General features: G+C 43.2%; 3 protein-coding genes across 4 annotated transcripts; 1 reads left to right on the top strand and 2 right to left on the bottom strand.

Annotated features, from left to right (window-relative positions):
- The first annotated feature begins 630 nt into the window (after nucleotides 1–630).
- Nucleotides 631–7,080, top strand: slc39a4 (solute carrier family 39 member 4). Its single transcript, XM_088319571.1, has 12 exons — nucleotides 631–1,059; nucleotides 2,430–2,786; nucleotides 3,488–3,683; nucleotides 3,798–3,940; nucleotides 4,015–4,186; nucleotides 4,392–4,564; nucleotides 4,711–4,881; nucleotides 5,199–5,303; nucleotides 5,374–5,422; nucleotides 5,711–5,863; nucleotides 5,985–6,172; nucleotides 6,309–7,080. Exons 1-12 carry the CDS (start codon nucleotides 838–840, stop codon nucleotides 6,435–6,437), a joined length of 2,058 nt encoding a protein of 685 aa, XP_088175697.1. The 5' UTR covers nucleotides 631–837; the 3' UTR covers nucleotides 6,438–7,080.
- An 890-nt stretch (nucleotides 7,081–7,970) lies between these two features.
- recql4 (RecQ helicase-like 4) lies at nucleotides 7,971–15,608 on the bottom strand. The gene is made up of 26 exons (XM_088319572.1): nucleotides 15,391–15,608; nucleotides 15,281–15,314; nucleotides 15,096–15,205; nucleotides 14,721–14,867; nucleotides 14,536–14,651; nucleotides 13,738–14,449; nucleotides 13,411–13,493; nucleotides 13,230–13,329; nucleotides 12,997–13,150; nucleotides 12,642–12,902; nucleotides 12,483–12,575; nucleotides 12,020–12,156; nucleotides 11,851–11,934; nucleotides 11,607–11,795; nucleotides 11,332–11,514; nucleotides 11,041–11,239; nucleotides 10,770–10,963; nucleotides 10,589–10,672; nucleotides 9,985–10,122; nucleotides 9,650–9,908; nucleotides 9,389–9,518; nucleotides 9,142–9,308; nucleotides 8,895–9,072; nucleotides 8,607–8,763; nucleotides 8,433–8,541; nucleotides 7,971–8,156 (listed from the first exon to the last, which is right to left on the bottom strand). Exons 1-26 carry the CDS (start codon nucleotides 15,472–15,474, stop codon nucleotides 8,035–8,037), a joined length of 4,224 nt encoding a protein of 1,407 aa, XP_088175698.1. The 5' UTR covers nucleotides 15,475–15,608; the 3' UTR covers nucleotides 7,971–8,034.
- Nucleotides 15,609–16,294: 686 nt separating this feature from the next.
- On the bottom strand, nucleotides 16,295–21,126 carry cndp2 (carnosine dipeptidase 2). 2 transcript variants are annotated; one of them, XM_088318839.1, is made up of 12 exons: nucleotides 20,897–21,126; nucleotides 20,265–20,343; nucleotides 19,910–20,053; nucleotides 19,667–19,829; nucleotides 18,764–18,852; nucleotides 18,387–18,587; nucleotides 18,235–18,319; nucleotides 17,613–17,773; nucleotides 17,374–17,538; nucleotides 16,790–16,931; nucleotides 16,512–16,659; nucleotides 16,295–16,445 (listed from the first exon to the last, which is right to left on the bottom strand). In XM_088318839.1, exons 2-12 carry the CDS (start codon nucleotides 20,322–20,324, stop codon nucleotides 16,379–16,381), a joined length of 1,425 nt encoding a protein of 474 aa, XP_088174965.1. In that variant the 5' UTR covers nucleotides 20,325–20,343; nucleotides 20,897–21,126; the 3' UTR covers nucleotides 16,295–16,378. The 2 variants fall into 2 exon arrangements, with proteins under 2 accessions (XP_088174965.1, XP_088174964.1); XM_088318838.1 differs by having other exon boundaries at nucleotides 20,942–21,126.
- Between the last annotated feature and the right edge of the window lie 28 nt (nucleotides 21,127–21,154).

Genomic DNA, 21,154 nt, shown 5'->3' with positions numbered 1-21,154 from the left:
CTAAAACTAGCAACACAACAAAGGATGCAACTTGATGATTGCACTAAGATTAGTCACTATTACGAGGTAGGCTACTACAGTTTACTCGTTGCAACTATTAGAACGAAAAGAAACATCATTTATGGCAATCATGAGTTTTTTTCCTTTTTGTTAAGCTTTTCACATACAGAGGACGGCCAGCAGGGGGCGGTATTGCTACACTGACCGCACGCCCCTGGTGGAAAAGGTTTAGTGCGTCTGTGTGATTGCGAGAATGAATTGTCTTGAAGCTTGAATGGCTTCAATCTGTCAATGAATGAAATTTTTCTCCATTTAACGTTAATATTATTATTGTTTTTTTTTTTAAAAAGGACATTAAAAAAGCGTTTACTGTTAAATTAAATGCTATCATGTTAACAGTTGGAATGCTAACGTTTGAGGTATATTAGGATGACTCCCTGCTCAATTTTGGAGGAAAAAATGTTTCCGTTTGTTGAATTAGCTTCACTACAATTAACTCTTCACATACAGAGAACGGCCAGCAGAGGGCGGCATTTCTCTACTGGCCTACCCTGACCGCACGTCCGCGGTGGAACAATTTTAGTGCGTTTGTGTGCGTTTCTCTGTGTATGGGCGTGTGTGTGTTTATGTGACTGTTGAGGGACTCGGATGGGAAGAGTTTCGCATGTATCAGGGTGTTCAGAACCTCTCAGCCAATCACAATCCAGAGGAGCCTCAAGTCTGATATAGTCCGGCAGCAGCATCTTGACAGCGCAAATTTGGTCTAGAAATCCAGCAGCACCAGATCAACCGCCACTGGTTCACGTTTTTGTAGATTAACTCTAGCGGTAAACTAAAATGCAATCAATTCGCCAAACGCTGCTCGTTCTTGCGGCAGTGACAAGTTGGTGTGCGCTCGGTGCCGCATCGGCGTGTCCCGCCGTGGAGGAGGCGTTCGGAGACGTGGTACACCTGTTGCGCCCCGGAGAGGAGCATTTGCTTCTGGACGAGGAGTCGCTGGTCGCTCTATTTAATACACTAGAGAACCGTGTGCAATGTGGAGAAGTGCCGTGTGGAAAGGTACGGGTCCTTTTTTTTTTTTTTTTTTTTCCCCCTAGGCCGCCCGCTCGCGGAGCCAGGGGGTAAAGTACGCACGTCTCAGGTGTGATGCTTAAGAGATTTATTTATTTAGTGATGTTTCAAAGATCGAGGTACAATAGCTGTTAAAGCGATAAAACTAATCATATTTTTACGTTAGTTTTTAGTCTTTGCTATTTATTTGATTTCATTAATTTGGTATTTAGATATTTTAAGACACCGCTAGTAATAAATGGATTTATATTTATTTCATTTGAAATCCCACATTTTTACCTCGGACATGTTTTTTAAAAAATAAAACTATATATAATTTCTGATATTTTACTATATTACGTGAGTATAACTTTGACATATACATTTAGTTTCCTTTTTTATTTATTTATTTTTATTTTCCCAACTCCGTTAAAGTTAAAAAAAAATCTATCTAATGGTTCATTATTAAAACAACAAAATGTTAACAGTAATAACAACCTGTTCTTATTAGTGAAGTAATAATTAATGAAACAAAATAAAAGAAAATGTTTTATTTGATTATCAAACTAACAAGAGTGGAAAAAACATATTTATACAAAATTCTTCATTCATGGATTATTAAAGGAATAACAAAAATAAGATCATATTTCTATTAACGTAAAACAACATACTATACACACATACTGTATATACACGAACAAATATTTACACATATAGCATATACATAGATACATATTGTTTAATCCAGTAAAAAGTACATCTAAATTTTATATACTACAATATTAGCATTTGTTGATTTTGTATTTTTGACATTAAATTCATTTGAAAAAAGATGCTGGACCAAATACTCTTCACTGGGTGGGATTTCCCACATTGTGCTACCGTGAGAAAAAAAAAATCTTCAATTGTGAGTGTTAAACATCGAGTATGAGGTCAGTGAAACGTAATCATTATCAGGACTCAGGGCATGTCAGCGTCATCGCAGTAAAAGGAAAGTCGAGAAATACTGATGCGTCAAAGCCTTGAGAGAGCTATAATAAATCCATAAGTTAACTGACCTAAATAACAACGCGTTATCAGCGAAATGGCTGTCCTTGAAAAAAAAAGCCTGTTGCATGTATGTAATCAAAAGGTCAATTTCAATGAATGCAATAAAATGTGTACTTCACTGAACACACGTAACTATAAATTTGGATTTACCTTTTTACTCTAAAAACCCATAAAAAAAACATTTAAAAAAATTGGAATATAGTGGGCCCACGAACAATGAAATGTGTCTAGAGGACGAACAGTGAAAATATATTTGAATTGGAATGCTCATTCAACTGATATCAACTCATGACATCCCTCCCCCACCCCATGTCCCCCCCCCCCCACAGTGCAACCTATCAGACGCCGTCCACCAGCTGATCCACAATCACAGCGACCATCGACATGCAGGCGAGGAACACCACACCATCGACGTGTCGGAATTTACCGCCCTGGCCGCCGGTTGCGTCCTGTACCTGTCTTCTCCTGACACGGTTTGCGCCGCAGCAGCCCAGGGCAGGTGGGGGCAGGAGGTGGAACACTTCTTGCATGAAATCATCAGCGGGAATTCCCATGAACATGACCATGAAGAGGAGGCGGAGGGGGGAGAGTCGTGCCACGGGCGTGAACGGCAGCACATCGACCTTCGTGGATTAGAAAGTGTCCTTAGAGAACTTCTCAAGCACTATGAGTCATCAGACATTGAGGTCAGTGGGGAAAATATGTGTCTACTTTTTTTTACCTTAAATCAGGGGTGTCCAAACTTTTGCAATAGAATCAATTCAGCTTCACATTCAGAACCAATACAAGAGCATTTTGTACAAAGGTGACCTTGAAAGTGGAGTAAACAATTGCGGTCCAAGATATTCGCAACTGTTACTGAATTATCTTTTTTCCATAGGAGCACTCTGAAAGCAAATGTTACTATTTAAGAGATGTGTTATTGCCAGGAAATGAGAAGCAACTTCTTATTCTCTTCCCCTGCATAGAATGTTTGTAATACAATGGAGGTCAACGACATGGGCTGTGTCAATAATAAATTTTATAATATGCCAAGGGCCGCACAAAAGTGGACGATGGGCCGTAAATGGCCCCCTCGCCGTAGGTTGGACATCTTTGTCTTAAGTGAGTAAAAAAAAAAATAATAAAATAAAAATTTTTTGCGGACACAAATGATCCAGCAAGCAAACCAGGCGGTTGCGACAAATTTACCTGGAAAAGGTGATCTTTTGGCGGACAGTCTTTCCGCCATACTGGGATTTTGAAATTAATTTGCATCAGCTGTGGTTGAGTCGTCCAGTATGTGGCCTTTAAAAAAAGAGCATGAGTTCCATGGAAAGAACAAAAAAAAAAAAGTATTGATACAGCTAGCCGGGATATTGACAATCTTACCCTGGAAAATCACCAGGGTTGCATCACTACAAGCGACATCATGTCGGAGGTCGGTGCCCCAACAGCGGAGCAGACCCAAGCGGTGGGTGCAGTTCTGGGACGGGTCTTGTATCATACCCTGCTGGGTCAATGCTTCCAATTGCTCCCTGAGGAGAGCTTCTTCCTGGATTACATCATGCACCGACTGGGCTCTGAGAATTTCACCATTGCAGGTAAAAAAAAAAAAAGAAAGAAAAAGAACTCTCGTGTCTTATGACATGACTTGAAACAAAAAAAAAAGAAGCCAAAAGAAAGAAAAAGCCTTCAATATTTTTTGGACTTTGTAGACTTGGAGGCTTTCATGAGGTCGCTGGCCATCGGACCCACCTTGGAGTCGAGTCACGAGCACGACGAGCACGGGCCAGATCATCACGGACACGATCACGGCAGGCAACACAAACATGCAGAAACAAACGACACCTGGCAGGAGGTAAAAACATCCCTGAAAGTCACGCGACATGTTAGAAGCGTTTGAAAAATGACCGATTGTTCCGACTCCCCAAGCACTGTTTCTCCGCGCACGAGCTGGTACTGATCCACAGTCTGGGTGCGAACTCCCCCGGCCTGGGTCGCTCTGACATGGCCCGGCTTAGTCCGGCTCTGATCCAGCAGATCCTGAGCGGGGCCTGCGCCGACTCACACCCGGCGAAACCCGACGAGCTCAGCAAAACGGAGAGTAAGTGCTCTCTCGCGCGGAATCTTCACACACGGTCGTGAGAGTTGCAATTTGAACGCTGTTGCTAACCAAAACAGCAACACCCAGCAAAACATGTAAACAGTTTTGCGGTTAAAAATTCATGTGTGGCGTCATACTGCGTGTGTAGACTTGATTAGAATCCCGTAGATAATCTAGTTTGTCTTTGACGTTCGTTTTGGTCCAGGGTACCTGTACGCAACGCTGGCTAACGTGGTCATCACGTTGATGTCCATGTTCGGCATCGTGCTGCTGCTGTGCACGTCGTGCACCAGCGTCTTCCAGCTGTGCATCCAGTTCTGCATCAGCCTGGCCGTGGGTTCGCTCACCGGAGACGCTTTGCTGCACCTGCTGCCCATGGTGAGCCATCCACGTCGAAACAATAAATCAAAAATGTCACCAAAGTAGAGAAAGTACGCCTTTTTCCTTACGGAAGTTACGTTGTTAATATCTGAACTATGCACGACTGTTTATAATACGCCCAAAAGACTAATTACTGTTCGTAGTTTCTGGGCCTGCACGTGCACTCGCATGAAACCGGCGGAAGCCACCACAGGCACCAGTCGGAGATGTCGGACTACATTTACAAGATGCTGGTGGTGATGGGCGGCATCTACTACTTCTACCTAATGGAAACGGTCTTCAACATCGTCACGCATGGACATCACCACCACGGGGTAAGCAAAAGAAAATGGAGCCGGACACTCCATTAGGTACACCTGGTACTATCCCAATGCAGGAGCGGGATCACAAATTCTGCCGAGGTTATTAAAAAATAAATCCGCCCTGACAGCAAAATACGTCTTTGATAGTAAATGACCTGTAAAATTAAATTGTTAAAAATCTGCACTTCTATTCTGGGGAAAAAATGAATTGCCTTAGCAAGTGATAATTATAAAACCTGACAGCTCTTGCATTTGGATGTCATTAGATTGCGCCGGTGAATTTCTTTGCCACATAAACATTTCATAATCATTTGTGATGAACGTTTAAGGATGATTCGGAAGCCCACCACTGTGACCACGACCGAGTTCTCGAGATGTATCAACAGGAGAGGAAACAAAAAGACAAAATGCAATCGACTTCAAAAACAGACCTCGTAAGCAACATTGGACATTTGTGGTACGCTGATATTCTTGCGACTGTGATTAATTCTGACGTGTGTCAAGGTGAACGAGGAGGAGGAGCTTGAAAGACATTCCAGAGAGAAGACCAGGGGTAAGATTTTCCGCATATGAGTTTCACTATTCACAAATTTGTGATTGACTTTTTATGGTCTTATATAGCATAAAAAAATGTCAGGTATTTTTTTAGTGGTGTCGGAACGGATTAATGACATTTCAATTGGGGAATGATTTGACTAAAGCACTACTTTTGTCAAAATGAAGTTCCTCAATACACATTTTTTTTTATGGCGAATACACGAATGAAATTGCAAATATGCAACAGTTGCGATAATTCTGTTGATTAACCGCTAACTAACCTAACGGCTGTGTCATTGCGCAGAACATCGGCTGCTGCCTTACATGATCACTTTAGGGGACGGCATCCACAACTTTGCCGACGGCCTGGCGATGGGCGCCGCCTTCTCGCTCTCGTGGAAATCCGGACTGGCCACGACGCTGGCCGTCCTCTGCCACGAGCTGCCACACGAGCTAGGTGACACAGACACACGCTCAATTTGAACTGTGTTGCTAAGAAACACAGCAGCACCTAGAAATATATCCCCCTGGAGCATCTTATCGCATATTGTAAATATTTTTCCTTTTTTTTTTCCCAGGCGATTTTGCCATATTACTTAATTGCGGTATGTCGGTGCGCCGGGCGCTGCTACTTAACATCGGCAGCGCCATGACGTCCTTCGTGGGCCTCTACATTGCCTTGAGCGTGGCGACCGACCTGGCCACCATGCAGTGGATCGCCGCCATCACCGCGGGTCTTTTTCTCTACGTGGGACTGGCTGACATGGTGAGTGGTACTACTTTGAAAGTATTGTACTATGGGATTTTTTAACACAATATAAAGAATCATTATATTGAAACAAACATTAAAAAAGATGCTAAAATTGTACCCTTTTTTTTTGGGGGGTCGTTGTTCCCCGCAGTTGCCGACCATGATTCACATCAAGTCCAAGAGGCCATGGCTGATGTTCGCGCTGCAGAACGTTGGCCTGCTGTGCGGTTGGGCTATCCTCCTCCTCTTGTCGCTCTACGAGGAGAACATCAGCTTCTAGCGCCCTCGACCTGCTTTGGTCTCAACACGAATCGTTTTCTAGGATGTTAAATTTTATGTTTCCAAAAAAAAAAAAAAAAAAAAAAAGGAAAGCAGGAACCAAAGAAAATGAATGTGGGCACCCTGGGCAAAAGTCTATGAAAATAAAAAAAACATATATTTGAGAAAAAAAAAATTATAAAATAAAAAATATATTTTGAAAACAATATTTATTAAGTAGATGATTCTTACTCTTACTTATTCTTAGACTTTTGCACAGCAAAAAACATCAACACAATACAGAGTAGTACGATTCCCCGCTATTAATAATTGGAAAGGGACTTTGGCTGAACACAACGACCTGCACACACTGCCTTTTTACTTTACAGCCACATGACCGCATGCTTAAATCATCTACATTCTGGTTGTAAAATGCTCAGAGAGGTTCTTCTTGACGAACAAGCATTATGTAACTTTGCACAGTCGTTTTCTTGAGTGTTTACGTTTATTAGCGTCACAAGAGTGACAAATGTTAAAAAAAAAAAAGTATGACTTTATGTTGACTAAGCAAAATTTTTAAATGTATAGAAAAAAAGGTGTTTGTCTACACTGTGATATATTTTGTATAGCTGAACCGTTTGAATAATAAATATGCTTGCAAAACACTGCTTTTTGTTATCATTATTCACTTTGAAACATTCTTACGGCGTCCTCCAACTTACTTTATTATTTTTAATCATCAGCCTCATCTAATCAGCTTTGTAAAGTTTATGTGAACATCTTCATTAGGGCCAGAGTCCAACGACAACTCATCACGCACATAACGTATAGCCCTCCACACTACACAGGTGGCGACAAAGTCCCCGTCGCGCTCGCTTTCATGACAATGCACACGTTAGCGCGCTGAGCCTTTAAACCCAAATATTGCACCGAGGCCTGCTGACTGAGGAGAATGCGTGGCTGCTGTCAGCGCTTTTTATTTAAGCACCTCGAAGTCCAAATGGTGTGCAGGCAGAATATTCTTTGTTTGACCTTTTTTATATGACCAGAACCAAGACTTACCGGACATTTATTGGGACGTGTTCAGGCATGTAAAGAGGTCACCTTTACCTCACTGGGGAAGAAGGTAGATTCGACAAACATTAACGATGAGGAAATGGACGACATTTCCCAGCTTGAATTTATGACGCAGGTCAATGTTTGTCTTCTGAGTCACGAATTGGGGGGGGGGGGAGAAAATAAAGAGCATTCTTCTTGGTCCAAGTGTTTGAGCCAACGAAGCGAGCAAACACGCTCGGGAGCCCTTTGATTTGGAAGAAATGTTTTAGCAACATTGGTCGGGAAGGAAAATAGGATGGACATTGTGAAAAAAAAAAAACTTTTAAATGCATATTAAAGGAAAATACTGCAAATGGCCTCCCTTCGCAGTCCTTTGATTTCAGATTTTTTTTAACTAAAAGATTAGAAATCCCTTTATTGTCATTGTACTCAAGTGTGCAACGAGATTAGAGGTCAAAGGCCTTAGTGAGCACCTTAGAAAAATAGATCTTTTATTCGTATACAAAGAAAGACATTGAATATATGAGGGGAAAAAAAAAATAAAATAAACAGGGTGTGTTTTACTTAAACTGAATGATCTCCTGAGTGGCCAACTTGATGAGCTGGTTGAAGTCAAACTGGATGTACTTCCGCCAGTAACGTCGGTCTCTGCCGTACGTTCGGGCGGGGTAACACGGGCTACCTATAAAATAAATGCGTATGTCTACTCAAACATTTCAAATGAATTGCATTGAAATTGATTGTGATGAGTGTTCATTTATTCTATGTCGTTGCCACTGTTTGGCAACGAGTCTTCACTTGCTCTATGACACCATCTGGTGGTTAGAACTTGGGCAGGCATTTCAAGCCGTGTAGAATGGCTGAATAGAGATCATTTAAAAAATATTTTTTTTTTACACTTTTCCGGTCCAAATTAAGAGCAAAAAACAAGGGAATATTGTGAATATTAATGTCTCACCAATGCCATGAAGGATTCGGGCAACGGCTCTTCCTGAGAACTTCTCATCACTTCTGTTGGACAGAAAGCTCCTTATATCCGCTCGGATCTGATTCTCCCAGTCCGCGAGCTGCAAACAAAAACCGTAATTATCCGGAACATTTTTCACAACACCAGCGTAGTGTTTTGTGTCACCTTATACTGCTGCTGGCTGTCCTCTGATTCCAGCGGTTCCAAGGTGAGGTCTCTTTCCCGCCGCTTGTCAAAGTAGTCGGACAAAAGGTCTTTTAGCCGGAGACTGCGATGCTCGTCCAAGTCGTCCACGCAGGACATCACGCTTTTGAAGGACACGCTGGAGAAAAAAAAAAAATTAAATTCAGTTTGCTGCACATCACACATTTTATGTTACATAGTTGCAACATACTTGAAGCAGTAGGTGTCAAAAAGGATTTCACGACTGGCAGCATGTTCCTGAATGTGTACCTTTTGAAGGCCTTGAAGCAGGCGCTCAGCTGGTAGAGCTGCGACCTCTCTCGATCCTGCACGCGCTTGTGCAGGAACCGGCACACCTGGTCCAGTTCCTCGTCGCTAAGGTCGCCGCAAGAGCGGAAGTAGAAGGACAGGGAAGAGAACTCCACGAGGACGCCACTGCGCCCGCCAGCTACACGTAAAGAATGATATTCATAGATAAATGCTCGTATTAGGATAATAACACAAATTCAGTATCCACCTTGACCAGTGCTCCACTGCAACTGCCTGAGTCCTCTCTTGACCAATGGGAGCTGCCATCCCATCGTGTCGGCCACCTCCACCACGTCAAACTCCAGCTGGTCGCACGACTCCACTTGCTCGCCGGCCATGCGCCTCCGGGCCAGCACTACGGCGATGGGCGGGCAGCTGCAAAGTTACGAGTGTTCTTCATGATTTGAGAGCGCAGGGTAGGAGCGTGCGTGGAAAGTTGAGTGACAGGGGGTTACATTTTGATGAGTTTCCGGAGCTGTCTTGGTCCTTCATAGCAGCTGATTTTACACACAGACAACGTAGGGTGGAGAAGCTCCACAAAGCGCCGAGGATGGAGCTCCAGATAGCAGAGCAGTGTCTCGATGCCTGAAGGAAAAAAAAAAAAAAAAAGAAAAAAAAAAAAAGGAACAAAAAAAATCTCGTCACAAGCGAGACAAAAAATGGAGACGTAATCAGTTTGCTGCATAAACCATAATGGAATATCAGTGTGCAGTTACCTTCTTCCGTGATATCAAGAGTTTCCACCGTCTCCTGGATGGGGACGGCTCGCTCATGAGTGTGACACACTCGTTCCACGGGCCAATCAGAGGAGCTTACGACTTCCTGGTCATCCACAACCTCCATGTTGACTTTTTTGACAGCCGGATCATCCTTTATTTGACTGTTGTCCATCTCCTGCTGGGTGGTTGCGTCGCGGCCGCTTTGCTGATCGCACATCTCCATCATCTCCAGCAGCTCGGCATCGCCGACGTCCTCCTTGACATAAGAAGCATCAGGTGTGACGTGTGTGTCCATCTGCATGTAGAAATAAACGCGTAGCGTGGGTCTTTACCTGGATCAGTTCCTGTTTTTTCTGGTGGATTTCTTTGCATTTGCAGGGCGGGAATACTTTCTGGACCAGCCGCTTCACCGTGTAGTAGTCCACCGTGTCGGAATAAATGTGACGCCGCAGCTCGTGGAGGTCCATACCCTATACGTAAATATTGAGAATTTATCCATCCGTTACGATACGATAAATAATTAAGACAATTTTCTAAATTACATGATTAGAAACAATCCACAAGATAATATAATACAATAATAATACATTAAAATTAAATAACTTTATTTGATCAAATATTTCTATTTTATTTAATTGCCCTATATTATCTATTTTTATTATTTTATATTTTTATTCAAGTAAAATAAATTACAATAAAACACAAGACAAATACTAATAAATGACAAAACATTTTTTTCTTTTTAAAAAGATAATAAAATGGAGATATAACAAACTAAAATAAAATGTAAGTTAAAAAAAATACATTGACTGAATGCAACCATGTAAAATACAAAATAAAAACAAATCAAATTTGTCAAAAATAGTATATAATTATGAAATAGAAACAATCTTTTTAAAATTTCTAAAGAAATTAAATCTTTAAATTAAGTCTTACTTCGGGATCAAGGAAGAGGTGACAGTGTGCCGGTTCTCCGTCTCTCCCCGCTCTCCCAATTTCCTGGACGTAACTCTCAAAGCTCTGAGGAAATAATGTGATGCCCAGGTACAGAATGACGCTTCAGTACACACATCAAGTACTTTATGTCAAACTACTGTGTGGGAAGTCGACTGCGTACCTGAGGCATGTTGTAGTGAATAATGCCCCGCACATCAGATTTGTCCAGGCCCATCCCAAACGCCACGGTGGCCACCACAATCCGGAGCTCGCCGCACATAAAGTTGTTCTGAACCCGGCGGCGTTCAGATCCCGAGAGGCCAGCGTGGTACGACTCAGCCTGCCACTTAAGAGGTTTACGAATCTTCTTCCTTGCTGGAAAAATAAAAACAAAGCAGATTTGGAGGTCCCACTCATTTGCTGCCTAAAGCCGAAATAAACAAGCCCCCCACCAAGTTCTTTCTTCTTTTTCCCCACTGGGTTGACTTGCGCTTGGCTGTTGCTTATGTGCTTATTTTCTTTCAGCAGCACCCCCTGCAAGCAGGTCCTGAGCAGCGCAGCTACGCGGACCGTCTCTTCCCTCCTGGTACAGTAGACGATGAGCGAGTCCAGGCAGCCGAAGCGATCGCCTTTCAACAAGGACACCAGAGCCTTTAAGAAAAAAAAAAAAGAATAAATTAAAAAAAAAAAAGTGCTGTCAATACGCAGACCCTCTTGAAGGGGAGCAACAGTATCGGTCGTACCTGATCCTTCTCCCGGTCCATGGACACGGAAAGGTGTAGATTGGTGGGCACGGCGGCGGATCGGACCGCGATGCCGTCCTGGTCGTGGACATCCAAATATTGGGCGATGTCCACAGCCGTAGACAACGTGGCCGTGGCTGTGAGGCCAAGCAAGCAGCGCACACCCAAGCGCTCCCTCAACACCTACAAAAAGAACAATAGAGACCAATTGTCATGTGATTGTCAACTGTTGTCCATGAGCAAGACACATAAAAAAAAAAGAAAAAATGCTTCACCTTGCAAAGCCTGAGGTAGCACGGTCGGAAGTTGTGTGACCATTCCGACACGCAGTGGGCTTCGTCGATGCACGCAAAGGCCACAGGGGGGAGCTCCTGCGCCGAGGGAAGGCATCCGGAACTGGAGCCGCCACCGCCAACCAGCGCTTCGGGTGAGAGCAGCAGCACGCACACCTGACCAGCCTTCACCTGAGGGAACACGGCAAGGAATAACTCTGGAATCCAAAAATGGCTACCGGTTTACCTTTTGTATCACAGCCTCTCGCTGTTTCATTGTCATGTTGGAGTGGATGCAGGCGGCTTTCAAGTTGGCTGGCAGGCCAGATAGCTACACAAAAACACGTTTACAACAGGTTTTCAGTTTGTATGCATGTTGTGTAGTCACTAAAATGTTCTTGCTAAGAGTGCGGCACCTGGTCATCCATGAGAGAGACGAGGGGGGAAATGACCAAAGTGATGCAATTGGACCGCTTGGCATACAAATAAGCCGGCAGCTGATAGCAAAGTGACTTGCCCATCCCCGTTGACAGCACCACCAGAGTGGAGAGACCTGCACAGACGCAAGTAATATAAAGTACAGAATTAAGTAGATACGGACAGTAGAGTACGGTACTCTGACGGGCAAAAATTGGTCCTCAAGAGCCATATTTGATTTTTAAAACTGTAGTAAATGCATTAAAAAAAAAAAAGAAATCACAATTTTTAAATTGTGTTTTAATAAATCATGAAATTATAATTTAATAATTAAAATAACTAAGACAAATGACATTTTTAATTAGATTTTTCATTGTACCGAGCAGCCAGACCCTCTGCTGCTCCAATGTATGCATCTTGCAGGATCTGGTGTGGTTGAATCATTTTGTACATTTTATGTACCTGACAGGATTCTCATGATGGCTTCCTCCTGCCCCGCCCGGAACGACCTGTAGCCAAGTTCTCGGAGAGCGACGAAGACGTTGTCCGGTGTCGCTGAACACACACAAAGTTGTGATATTGTTTTGCAATAATTGATTAAGTCAAAGTTAATTTCATTACCCTGAACTTTGCCGTCGTCTGTGAGGCCGTAAAGTGGCTCGACGGGCTGCGGAGGTGCCGGGCGCTCATAATCGGGACGGATCACGTTGAGCAGAGCTTCGTCTTTGCTGCTGTTCTCTTGTTCTTGCTCTTCTTTGAAACAGGCACCTCGCTCCTGGGGTTGCAGCGTTCCCGTCGCCCTGGCAACCTCCTCTAGGGTGGGCAGCTCGAAGGGCTCCTCTTCTTCCATGGGCTGCTCCTCAGGAACAGAAGGCGGCGGTGCTGCAAAAGAAAAACGGGAGCTTGGTAACAACAAAATCAAAATAAATAATTGACATCCAAAACAATTTGGAGCAAAATTTGCCGAGCACACTACCTGGTCCCTTGCAGTGGATGGCCCAGTGTCCCGTGCCGCCGCACTTGAAGCAGGTGTCGCCCTGGCGACTGAAGCCGCCGCGCCGGCCTCCACCGAAAAAGCCCCGACCGCCACCGAAACGTTCGCCTTTCAGCTGGAACTTCTGCATGGACAACTGACACAGCACATATATTGGACAGAAATACACATCAGCCACATATACAAAAATAAATCTCTAAATAAAATGTATATACTTGTTTGCGCAGGGCCATTCCTCTCCTTGCATATCCTGTGACGTGTGATTTCTTCTTCAGGTTGATCTTCACGAAATTACCATCTGTAACTTTGGAGCCTCTGAAAAAGGATCAAATGAAAGAATTTGCTTTTTGGATTCAAGTGGAGGATATAAATTGTACAAATCTAATAAAGTCTTACGTTGCTCGGACTGGCTGTGTATGATATGAGGTCCTGGTGCCAAAGTCTTCCTCGACTTCTCCAAGCAGGTTCTCCCGAGGAACCTTAAAGGGGAAGTCAACTCAAAAATGATTTTTGCAAAAATATACTCGATGCGACTCCACTAGTCGAAAAATGGTATTCATTAACAAAAGCGTTTGTGGATTGTATACCCTTTATTAGTTTTTTAGACCTACAGCAAGTTTTATAATTACGTTTATTTATTAATTTTTTTCCAAGTTAAAATTTTTTTATCATAACCTTATTTATATATCCAATACAAACAGTATTTCTATATTCGCCGACTACCTTTTTTGGTGCCTTTGTTGTTTTGTCTTCCTCCACCTCGACATCCTCTTTCCCCTTCTTCCTCCGCCTCGTCTTCTTCCCGTCTCCTCCATCGGCTTTCTCCTGCTTTTTCTTCTTGTCTCCTTCTTCGTTCTTCTTTCTCCTCCTCTTCTGGGCTTGTCCTTCCTCTATCGCCTCTCCTTCTCGCTGCCTCTTCTTTACGCTCTTCTTTGGAGGGCTCCTGCTGGGATCTTCTGTCGGCATCGGGTCTTCTGTATTTTCCTTTTGTGGAGCGGGATTTGCCGAAATGTTGGTCATGGCATCTTTGTCGTCTGCTTGTTGTTCCTCATCTTTCCCATTCGGCTGACGTCCCTCCTGGTTTCCTGCCCCGGGCTTCTCTTCAGCTCCCAGCTCGCCAAAAACCTGACATCTCGCCAGCCACTTCCTGTCAACGAAGCTCAGCCGGTTGGCAGGAGAAGGCCTTCCTGCGGGGGCAGCTATTCGAGGTCCTCCTAAACCGACGGGATCGAGGCCTCCATGTGAAGTCCGAGAGTCTTTTTCGACATCTCCACTGGAGATAGGAAAAGGTGGAGTCCTACCAGGACTAACAGAATCTTTGGTCGATTCTGGAATGGGCGGAAATGGCTCAGATGGTTCCTCAGCGTGGATCGGGTGGAGATTATTGTTGAGCACGACTCCCAAGCTTGGTTTCACCCGCCTGCTAGGCAGGAACACAAACAAAATGGTTGCCTCATTTGTTCAGAATGAAAATATGTGAAGAATAAAGAAACATAGAAGAGCGTGCCTTTCCTTTGGGGACTGGATTCTGCATCAGGGGAAGTGGTAACAATGTTATTCTTCTGTTGACTTTGTGCATCTTTTTTTAAGGAGTTCAAAGGCACACGTCCGGGTTTTCTCAACGAGACGGGTTTCTCCTGTCACGGCAACAAGCACACATTAATAACATAATCAACCGCATGACCTCGGTTTTGTACTTGAGCTACCTTGTGAGAAAGTGTCATCAGGTTGTTCTTTAACTTGAGGCCGTAATATTGCGGCGAGGCCTTCAGAGCGTCTCTGTCCAGGGCGCGAAGGGGCCTGGCCGAAGACGCCGGCAAAGCGCTGCGATTCAGATGTGAACCCCAGCAGTCCTGAACAGCAGGATAAGGGCGACTTGTTGCTTATCTTGACGTTGTGTACAGTCACACATTTTTTCGTTTTTATTATAATAAATAAAATGTGTCTACTTCATGGTTCTTTGTAGTTGGATTTGTTTTGGCATTTTGGCAGAAAAGATGAAGCAAACTTGCTAAATTTCTTAATTTTAATTGTTTTTACATGCACTGCACACCCTCTACTTTGTTTTATGATTGTATTACCTTCTGAGGTGCAGACTCAGACTGTTCACTGTTATTTCTGCTTGCCACGTCACTAATGCTGCTACTTTTCTCCTTGGCCAGTTTCAGACTATGGTACTCTTTGTATAAATCTGGGAAAGGGTAAGATATTAAACAGAATTATTGCACAATTGAACAAAACAGACAAATGTTATGTATGCACTTACTCCTAGTATCCTCTGAAGCTTTATCAACGTCCTCCTGGATATTTCGTGTCAATATAGTCAGAACGAAGTTAACTGTATCAATAAAATAATAATAGATGGACAAAAGTTACCTTGATCGGTTTCCTCTGGTGCTCCTTGACAAAGCTCTTCTCCCAGCTTTTGAGCAACAGTTTCACCTCGTTGTATCGATCCATAATGGACTTTAAGCGTAGCCTAAATTACTAGGTGGACTTTAGAAAATGGTCAGCGAATTTTAACATGATTTTTTTTAGACACATTTAAAGTGTTTTATGAGAGAACATGCGTGACAGCAGCGCCCAGACGTCACGCTTCCGTGTTACATACGATTCTCCCGCGTCGGGAAAATGGCAACTCGGGTTGCCAGGTTTGTTTCTTTCTCCCCCTTTTGTGAAATTATTCAAAGGAACACCTTAACGTAATCTAAAGCCTATAATTATTTAATTAGAATGGGATTTGGAGCTATATTTTCTGTGTGCGCATAAAACGTGAAGACGTGAAACGCTATAAAATGTGTGTTGGTAATGAATGCGGTAGTGACGAGCTGGATATCCGGACTACAAACACGCTAGATATCCTTAAAGAGACAGTACCCTTTAACTGGGACGTAAATAAATATCACAGAACTTTTCATAAATTGTTGCAAATAGTGAAAAATGTGGACAATCAACGTTTTAAGACAAGTGCAACTTTTAATCAAGTCACTCAGTTAATATATATAATATATAAAAACAAAAAAACAGCTATTATTGGAATTTCTGCTTAAGTGTTTTGCCTGCTGAAATGTCGCACCGTCGAAAGAGGAACTGAGCTCAACAAATGTTGTTTAAGTGATACATACATCAAGAGACAAGCTTTGCATGTCAGGGAAAAGTTAAATTTAGCCTGGGTTTTAGTGGAAGCTCGGAGAGTTATTACCACATGTGCTTGTGTACTTCAGGTGCTTAAAAAAAAAACGGTTATCCTAAACATAATGAGACACACATGAGCCAGGACCACCGTAACAAAGAAAACGTTTTTTTATTATTGTGATGCAAAAAAACGAGTCAGCAGCAGTCAATGTGGTAGTCGTAATGGGGCCTATTGCAGTTGGGACACCTCGTGGAAGTACGCGCCCAGCATCTTGATGCCTTGTATGTAGTTAGATCTGAAAGAAAAAGGGAGAAACATGATTCATAACACGAAGAAAAAGCAGAAAAAAAAAGATAAGAACCTGTTGAGTTTCTCATTCTGGGAGTGTGCTCCGTCATCAGAGGAACCGACGGGAAGCAGCATAACGTTGCGTCCCGTTGCCTCCTGGAAGGTCAACGTGACCGGGATACTGCCGCCCTCACGTGTCAGGTCCGGTTCCACGCCAAAGACTGTACAAATTGAAATTTATTTTATATGACGAAAAAAAATGCATTCAAACAGAGGTGTGTAGACTTTTTAACAGTAAAGCTCAAGTGCAGCATTTGAGTACTTTTGCCAACTGTGACAAACTTTGCGTACCCGTCTTCATGGCTTTGCGACCCGCCATGTAGTGCGGATGGTTGAAGTCCGACACCCAGGCTTTGGCCCCGTGGCCCATGTACACGTTCAGTTTGTTGGGGCTCTCTAGTTCGGCAAACTTCTGTTGCAGGTAGTCTGTCACCTGAAAACAAAATGCATGACTGTGTAGAATAAAAACACAAACAGAAATATTTACTTGTGATGTTTAGCTACCACTGATTTGGACTCATGACCATCATCATGAGTAAGCTGTAAAACAATTTCACCGTGTATGCAGTTTTTTTTCTTCTAAATAACAGTGAGAGACATTACTTCCTCAAAGTGTATGGCTTTGCAGGTTTTATTTTAGGTTTGCAGAGCCAGAAAGTTGTGGCAAACCACAAAGTCCCATGACGACAAGCACAGAAGGCTGAGCATTTTTTTATTCAGTTTCATTTTATTACAGTGCATTTTAATTTCGTTTTATTGAATAAAATCTTTGAACCGAGCATCCCGACTCGAGCTGCGTGCATGGCGGAGCCTATCCCAGCTGCATTGTATTTTAATTCAATGTATCGGATTTGAATTTAATCAACCGATTTTACCTTCTTCTCCACAACTTTGGGGTCCATGTCAGGCACAAGGCGGATGGAGAATTTGCCATTGACTTTGCGAGGGATAACCGTCTTGGCGCCCGCGTCGGCAAAAGCCCCCTCGATGCCGTGCAGAGAAAGCGAGGGGTACCTCCAGCGATGCATTAGGATTTGCTCCTGCAAGAAGAAAAGAAAAACAGTTAAGAATGTGCTGTGGCCTCGTTCCTCGCGTCACGATGGCCTTGGCTTGCTTTGGTGCTGTGCAGTAGCTGTCCGACGCCGACGTCTTTGCAGTACTCCTCCAAGTCAAACTCGATCTTGTCGTAAAGTTGCTTCTCCTCGTCTGTCAGAGGAGCCACGTCGTCGGAGATGCCAGGAATCAAGATCTTCCCCCTCTTGTCCACAAGGGAGCCTGTCGAACAAGAGACGAAATAAATGATAACATTTGCGGGAAACAGACGTCAACCTCCCCATATGGGCTTCGATGCTCTCAGAATGTGAGGGCATCTTTTGTATATAGCCCCCTACCAAAGAACCTCCAAAGAGATGTCACTGGATTTAGGTCCAGGCTCAGGCTGTTAACAATCATGCAAATGCCACAGAGAGAAAACAGAGCAGAGAGTGAAACCTAGCGATTACAAAACTTCAATTAAAATAAAATTGAATAAAATAATTTATATTGAGGTGTGGTATCTGCCTAGACCTTTCCGGATTGCTAAATTAATTCATTAAAAGAAAAAAAAAATGTCTAACAAAGACGACAAGAGTTTTGTTTTCCCCAAGTCCCTCCACATTGACTAAACCTCATCTCCAGTGTGTTCCCTTTCTTTATGCACCGTCAGCAACAACAAAACAAAAAGCAGCTTCACTTACCCATAAGTGCAATGAGGTCCGTCATGGCCTCGTGAACAGAGCCGCCAAACACGCCCGAGTGCAGGTCCTTCTCACAGCCGTCCACCTTTTAAAAGTAGCGTCAACATTGTTGTTACCAACGTGCTGGCTGTAAAAGCGTCACCATGCCCCACCTCAATGAAGAAGTAGCAGATTCCTCTCAAGCCGTAAGTGATGCAGGGTTTGGTCTTGCCCAGCCAGTAGTTGTCCGAGATGCAAACGTAGTCCACGTCCTTGAAGAAGCTGTCCTTGCGCTCCAAAACCAGTTCGTCCAAGCCTTCCGATCCCGACTCCTCCATGCCCTCGAAGCAGAACTTGATGTTGATGGGAAGCTCCTGCCAAAGAAGCGGCGTCTCACCATCAGGTTCAATTAAAAGAAAGGTGGTCGAAGCAAACGAGTAGATGCGAGTCGGTTTAATTATTAAGAAGCCATTTGGCACAGAGATCTTTGGACATCCACCTCCTGAAATGGTCACAAAGCAATCAAGTCACTTCTTGCGTGGAGGTTTACCTGCTGGATCTTCTGGTAGGCCTCGATGCAGTTAAACCAAGCCAGCACTGGACCTTTGTCATCAGTGGAGCCTCGTCCAAACATCTTTCCTGCAAAAAAAAAAAAAAAATGTTTGGATTTTAAAGCAGTCAAAAACTTTTTAGGAGACTATATGCAAGCATTTTCTTATTGGATCAGGCAAATTCAACTCATAGAATAGTCAATCAACTATTAGTAGCAAAGATAAGTGATTTAATTCAATGAAATGATCATAAGTTAATTTAATAGTATGATAGTTACATAAAAAAACTGTCGTGCCAGGTCTTAATGGATTAAAAAAAAAAAAAAAAAACACCATTCCAAATGTTCTTCATTTGAAGATATTCCCTTGAAGAGAGATTTTTTTTTTTTTTAAATAGTCACATGAGTTATGCAAGATAAAAGCTGAGCAGGCAGGATGGAAGAGGAAGTGGAGGCGGTGCTTTCAGTCAGCTGACTGATTGCCACAAATGCAAGTTTAAGTGGAGGGCAATAATTAAAAAAATTAAAAAAGAATGTAGCGTAAACTAAAATATTGCAGTACAAAACATTTATGGAGGACGGGGGGAATCTACAAAACAAAACCACAAAACACAATTTAAATTTTCTGTTCAGTCCAAACGGGCTTTCTCAATGTTGATGCGCTAACAATAGCGAACATAAAGCGAGATAATGACACTTAGTATCTAGTTCTACTTTGCAAGCAGTGAGATAAGACACGATGACTTGGAAAAGGACTTTGGATATGAGAGTGAACAGTGGCAGAAGAGCTGATAACGAAAAGGCGCTCGGCATGCGTTGCCTGAAGCGGTGATGATCAAAACGCCTACTGTGCACCCGGAGAAAGGATTCATCCAGAAACTGAAAGTGTGTCTGCATCCTCACCATCTTTCTCCACCAGAGTGAACGGCTCCGTGTCCCAGCCGTCGTCGATGTTGGCGGGCTGCACGTCGAGGTGGCCGTAGATGCACACCGTCTTCTTGCTCGGGTCGGAGCCGAGGCGTCCCAGGATGATCGGGGGCAGCGGGATCTGCTCCCCACTTGGAAGCTGCAACAAATACAAACAGTCAACAGGATAGACGCTTTGTTTTTTTCTTTCAATGCAAAGCGCTTTCATTCTTGGCTCACCTTCTGCTGGCCGATGTCCACCATCTCCACCGTGCCGCCCAGCCGCTCAATGTCCTTGGCAGCCATTTGCATCATCTTCTTGATCTCACCGCGTTTCTCCGGCCAGGCGGACACACTCTGGACGCCCACCCATTCCGCCAGGCGCTGATCAAGAGCAGTTCAACAATAAGTTCAAAGTAGTTTGAAAAAAAAAAAAGCACTATCTATTTCACACAAATTCTTATTATCAGTTGTTTGATCATTCTTTCATGTTTTCTTTATTTTGTATATACTTTGGAAGACCTTATAAAATGAAACAGTACAAGAGAAGAAAAATGTATTGACAAAAACATTAGTTCAAGTGGCCTCATCTTACCTCCACGTAAAGCTCCTGGTGTTCATCCACATATTTGAAAAGAGCAGTTAGATGAGCCATTTTGTCCGGCTGGAAGGAGCTGAGAGGGAGAATGGTGTGAGACAAGCAGCAGCCCAGCGCGGCTTTATGAGAGGGTGTGGGGGGGACTAACTCCACCTACTTGCTGACAGCACAGAGTGTTGTTGCCCAAAGGGGACAAGGAACTAGATCTGCAGCTTTACGGCAACGCAACTTGGACAAATATTGTGAACCATGACACATACTTGCTATTTTTTTTTGTTGTAATTGAAGGCACTGTAATGGGTATGAATGATGCAATGCATCGCTTGTCTTGCTTCAATGTAAAGCAATCGAGTGATTTACATGTAACGACTTTGGCAACATTTAAAGGGTCGTTTACAATTAGTTTAACCTGCAGTGGCTGCTAAGTAAGAATTTTTACGGATTTAATTCAGTTTAAACACAGTCAGGCAAGTATTTGCTAGCCGTGAGATTCACGGTCAACACCGGTGCTATATAAAGTAAACACTAAAAATAAAGAAACAATTTTCTTGAAAATACATTGCAATGAGAGTGGCACAGTCGCAAAATGTAGTTAAAGCAAATTATTTCATACAAAAATTTCAACTCACTTTTTAAGACGCGTGGCGACGATTAATTCACGTGACTCGACCCACCTGACAAAACACTTTCGGTTACGATACAGGGAGGTGCCGTCGTCGTAAAAAAAAAAAAATCCGTCAACGAATATTTGTTGGCCGCAAAAAAAGAAATACAGAGTGGAGGAGAAAATTGTCAAAAAAGTCACAACACGGACTTAATAAATATGGCCGACTATTTTGCTTCCGCATTTATGCCGCAAAGGATTATGGGTGCGTAAACGTTGGACT

This window comes from Idiotropiscis lumnitzeri, chromosome 16, assembly GCF_059441095.1.
Source record: "Idiotropiscis lumnitzeri isolate Australia: NSW breed Sydney's pygmy pipehorse chromosome 16, RoL_Ilum_1.0, whole genome shotgun sequence".
Taxonomy (NCBI): domain Eukaryota; kingdom Metazoa; phylum Chordata; class Actinopteri; order Syngnathiformes; family Syngnathidae; genus Idiotropiscis; species Idiotropiscis lumnitzeri.
The sequence above is the reverse complement of the archived record's forward strand: the minus strand, read 5'-3'. Positions and strand labels throughout refer to the sequence as shown.